Genomic DNA, 5,046 nt, shown 5'->3' on the forward strand with positions numbered 1-5,046 from the left:
CAGTTTAGAAAAAAATGATATTAGAAACCTCAATATCATTTTTAAAGACCTATCCATAGATACCCCACACGTATTTTGATGAAAAAAGATTTTTTGAGTTTCAGTTCTAAGTATGGGGAACCCCCAAAATTTATTGTTTTTTTTCCATTTTTGTGTAAACATCATAATGCGGTTCATAGAATACATCTACTTACCAAGTTTGAACAGTATAGCTTTTATAGTTTCGGAAAAAAGTGGCTGTGACAGAATCGGACAGACAGACGGACATGACGAATCTATAAGGGTTCCGTTTTTTGCCATTTGGCTACGGAACCCTAAAAACTAACAAACCTGACTACTCCAATTATTTTTTTTTCTAAATTAATTGGCATTGTAAGTAGGTATACTACAATATAAGCTTGTAAAAACGCTGTTATCGGTACAATTATGTTTTATCCTAAGTAAACAAAGGAGACCTCATGTGTATTTTTGAAAAGCATGTTTGTCAAGCAGTTAGGTTTTCAAGGCACAGTTTTATATTTTTATCCTATTTAGTTTTTTTAATAATTATTTGGTGCTTTATTTCATGCATGGTGTGAAATAATTTATCTTAAATACAGTAGAAGACCCTATTGCGGGTATCTTACCAGTCAACCATAGGTAGGGTTGCCATCCGTCCGGGTTTCCCCGGATTTGTGCAGTGACAAAAATAAACATGTTACCTCCTTTTCTATATAATTAGGCGTAGGACGCTGTGTTTTTAATTTCATTGTATGAAATCCAAAATCAACAATAATCGTTCTTTCACCGGTCTCCCTCATTGAAGTCGGTTTTTTTTTTCTTAAAAATTATTTCTAACTTATCAAGGTGAGTTTTAGCACTAGTGTCATACAAGAAACTGTCATAGTCTAATGTACTCCTTAGCTATATATAAACGCCTTAGATGCTTTTGATAGATACCCCATCCAGATCCCGCTAACACTTTAAATAAATTTAAATATTTTTCCACTTTATACACTATTTCATTAATGTGTTTACTCCAAGTTAGAGAACGGTCCAGCCACATGCCAAGGTACTTAACATTACTGACATTTTCCATTGTTGTCCCTTGTCCCTACTATGTCTATGGACACGTTTTGAATGTTAGGACCCCTTTTAAACAAACAAGTTTTGCTTTTGGTAGCAGAAATCGCTAAACCGCAAAGTAATAAGTGAAGATTTATGTATAACCACATGTGGTAGATATTTTGTCTTAGTTTCGTTCATTGTAGAAAACGACACGTTAGGTCTCCTTATACTCATCCTCCCCCAACGTGATCTGTCGTGATTTTTTTGTGATTTTATTATACTTCTAAATATTAATACATGCTAAAAATATTACTTACAGTACATATGATGCTACTTTTCCGCACTAGTGCGTAAATTAGCACATTATGTAACTATGTCGAAAATTTAAAGGGTCATAATATATGTACTGTAAGACGTTGTACGATATATGTGCGAATAGGTAATTCGCAACTCGTGTCGATTTAAAACATTCCTTTTGGTCGTGTTTTAATTTATCGCCACTCGTTACGAATTTCCTATTTTTCGCACTTGTATCGTAAATAACTATTAAAATAGCTAGAACTTATTCCATAATTAAACTTTCCATGAACATTTCCAGTCTGCACATTTTTCTTGTTTTAATGACTTTTGGGAGGCACGGATGCGAATCTGTAACTAATATATTTTATTTTTAATTCGCTACTTGCGAAATAATATTTTTATGAAGATAGATGTATTGTTTAGACATTAAGGATCGCAATAAGACCAAAATCGTGTGATATGGTAGGTTTATACTCAAATTATACGCAATTCTTTGTAGCAACTCTGTCAAGTGGACTGAAACTAGAGCTGGACGGTAACTAGCTAACCCTTCCTACCTAAGTACTAATTGATCTAATAATGTTTGAAATATTTGTCAACAACGTCCACTTTCACGTGCTCTCATTTAATCAGCGAAGTTTTACTGTCGCTAATTCTGATTATGCAGGGAATTCCAATCAAGCGTCGATTAGATCGTTACGACGCTGTTTACGGGTTTGGTCGACCTTCCCTTTCGGAATAAAGTCACATGTTTTTTTGTTCAGAACCGGTACTTAGCTCGTGATAACTTAATGTGGATATCAACTAAAGTTGTTGTTTTAGTTTCGGTACATCCTGTTTTAAATACGTTGAGATAATGAGAATAAAAAATGTATGTCATTGCTTTTCATCAGCAACTTAACATATATATACATATATGAGATCTGTTAAGGATGCTTGTAACGTACTTATTTCCGTATGCAAAATGCAAATTTTATGCAGTTACAATATAGTAGGTTCTTGGAATAAAGCACGTGTATTTTATCTACTAATATACATTTTTATTGGAACTTATGAATCACGAACAATACTGTTTTTTCTATTCTTCGCACACATTTATAGGTACTAACTCACCAGTCTCTATTCAAAACGTTTTATTTTATTTCTTGGCTTTGTTTGTACACATTTAAACTACTTAGTACTAAATAATCAATTACATTTGAAACATTTGCATAAATAGAACTATTAAAATAAATAAAAAACACAAGTACACATGGATGCGTACTACTCGTACTAGTTTCGTTTTGTCCAAAAAAACAAAACGTACAACTTAAAAAAATCGGTAAAAAACAACGTTCAAAAGTGTTACTCATTATTTAAATGGCTACTAGTAAACGTGCGTTGGTAGCAAACTAACCACCACAGATATTGTACTAGCATTTAGCATAAGTATAGCATTTGTTCCTTTATACTTTTTGGTGACGGTTTCATACATTATTAATAATGTAGATACCTAAACTGAATGTGATGAAATTAAACGCGATGCATCACGTTATGCGTAGTTATAGTTACGTAATCTTAAATACTTGCATCATATAGATGTTTCAATTCATATATGTTTTAGTGGCTTATTAACGTTAATGTAGTTTAATGGAATTATAAGGACGTCGCAGTCTTTGAGCTTACCGATCTGTTAAGTAAATACAGTGTAAACTCCTTATAACGAAACTCAAGGGACTGAGCATTTTTTGTCGTTATAGAGAGTTATCGTTATATGGAGTGAACAAAAAAACAACCAAATTAACAAGAATTTTTAATATGTATGTCTTAGATAATATTATTGTTTACACATATAGTCTGATAACTTTGTCTGACGTTTTTTGCTATGCCAGTACTTGTTTTGTATTATTTTATGTATTCTATTCATATCTACATATGTGGTGGAATCGTCTTGATTAAACAACAAAAAAATTTCTACCAACTTAGCGGCATCTAGGGCTTGTTGAATTGTTGGTGGTGATTCGGCTTTGTCCACTTGATCATCTGCTTCATCTTGATTATCGGGTGTTTCCTGACTTTTTGACACTAAATCAACAATTTGTTCATCTGTAAGTGTACCAGTTGTGGCTACATCCTCATCTATATTTTCGTACGATTGTAGATCTTCGTTAAAATTGTTTGGTATGTTGAACTGTCTTATCCATTCACTCAGTGGTAGATTGTCTTCACTGTCAAATTGGTTCGTTTCTTGGCTACTACATAATCCAGCATGTAGAAAAGAATGTTGGATAGTGGCTGCTGTTACCTCTTGCCAGGCTTTTGATAAGAAGTTCACTGCTTGTAGCATGTTGATCGAGACCTTGCCGTCAGTTTCGATCATATCCATCAACATTTTCCGTCTATAGTGGCCCTTTAGGCTTTTAATTACACTCTGATCCATTGGTTGTAAAATACTGGTTGTATTAGCTGGGAAAAATGCTAACTCTATGTTTCGAAGATTAGATATGATTGGGTGAGCAGGACAATTGTCTACTAGAAGCAAGATTTTCCGTGATTTTAATTCAGCATCCCATTTTCTCACTTCCTCTTCAAAAATCTGCGATGTCATCCAAGCTGACTTGTTTGCTTTGTACGTAACTGGCAACTGTTTTATGTTCTTGAAACCCCGAGGGTTTTTCGATTTGCCTATAACTAAGAGCTTTCTTTTTTCTGTGCCACTCATATTGGCAGCCACTAGAACTGTAATACGCTCTTTAGACAGTTTTCCTCCAACACATTTTTCCCCTTTGAATTTTAAAGTTTTGTCGGGAGTCAACTTGCAAAAAAGGCCAGTTTCATCTGCATTAAAAATGTCTTCTGGTGAGTACTTTATCTTTAATTTAGGCCACACTGTACTAATCCAATTGTTAGTCACATTCATATCGACATCCCGCGCCTCTCCGTTCATTTTACCGTACGTAATTTGGTGACGGTGCTTAAATTTTCCAAGCCAACCTTCAGATGCTTTAAAGTCAATTATGCCAAGTTGGTTGGCAAACTTTTCAGCCTTAGCTTTTACAATTGGCCCTGAGATGGGTACATTATTCTGGCGTTGATTGTTAAACCACGACAACATTGCCTAAGTCTTCGAATTTTGGCTTTCTTAATTTTTTAGAAGAGTTTCCTTCCAGCGCCGCCTGTAGAATTGTTTTTTGGTTTTTCCAAATGGTAGCAACAGTGGATTGACTTAGTTCAAAACGTCTTCCAACGTCACTTTTCTTTTCTCCCTTTTCAATCGCACGTATCACACAAACTTTTTCGTCAACACTAATCGCTTTCCGTTTACTGGCCATGTTAACAGTTTCAAAGTAGGTTTACGACTGATAATACGATAGGTACCCAGTATGCTTGGTCGAAGACCATCACTTCCGAGAAAACAATGTGTCTTACTGCACGTGTTCAAGGCAATTAAGGATAACAAAAGCTAGACGGACCTCGGATGTTTCGGAGCTTCAAAGTCTTTTGTTACCTGATAACATAACATAAACAATAATACCGATAATAAATATTTATTGTCTAAAAATATGAACACATTTCTTCGTAATAGAGAATGGCGTATCGCTATAAAGAGTGTTTCAATATGTGGGTTTTAACGCAAACCAATCAAGTTGGGCTCACTTCAACGTTATAGGGAGTTTATCGTTATAAAGGATAACGTTATAAAGAGTTTACACTGTATTA

General features: G+C 34.4%; 1 protein-coding gene across 1 annotated transcript; it reads right to left on the reverse strand.

The window, feature by feature from the left end:
• Nucleotides 1-3,030: 3,030 nt before the first annotated feature.
• On the reverse strand, nt 3,031-5,036 carry LOC133515892 (tigger transposable element-derived protein 4-like). The gene has a single exon (XM_061848518.1). It carries the CDS (start codon nt 4,439-4,441, stop codon nt 3,164-3,166), a length of 1,278 nt encoding a protein of 425 aa, XP_061704502.1. The 5' UTR covers nt 4,442-5,036; the 3' UTR covers nt 3,031-3,163.
• Between the last annotated feature and the right edge of the window lie 10 nt (nt 5,037-5,046).

The sequence above is a fragment of the Cydia pomonella genome, chromosome 3, assembly GCF_033807575.1.
Source record: "Cydia pomonella isolate Wapato2018A chromosome 3, ilCydPomo1, whole genome shotgun sequence".
NCBI classification, from domain to species: Eukaryota; Metazoa; Arthropoda; class Insecta; order Lepidoptera; family Tortricidae; genus Cydia; species Cydia pomonella.

What these genes read in the sequence shown, in the direction of transcription:
- LOC133515892 (XM_061848518.1), bottom strand. Translation starts at nt 4,441, where the DNA reads ATGTTGTCGTGGTTTAACAATCAACGCCAGAATAATGTACCCATCTCA.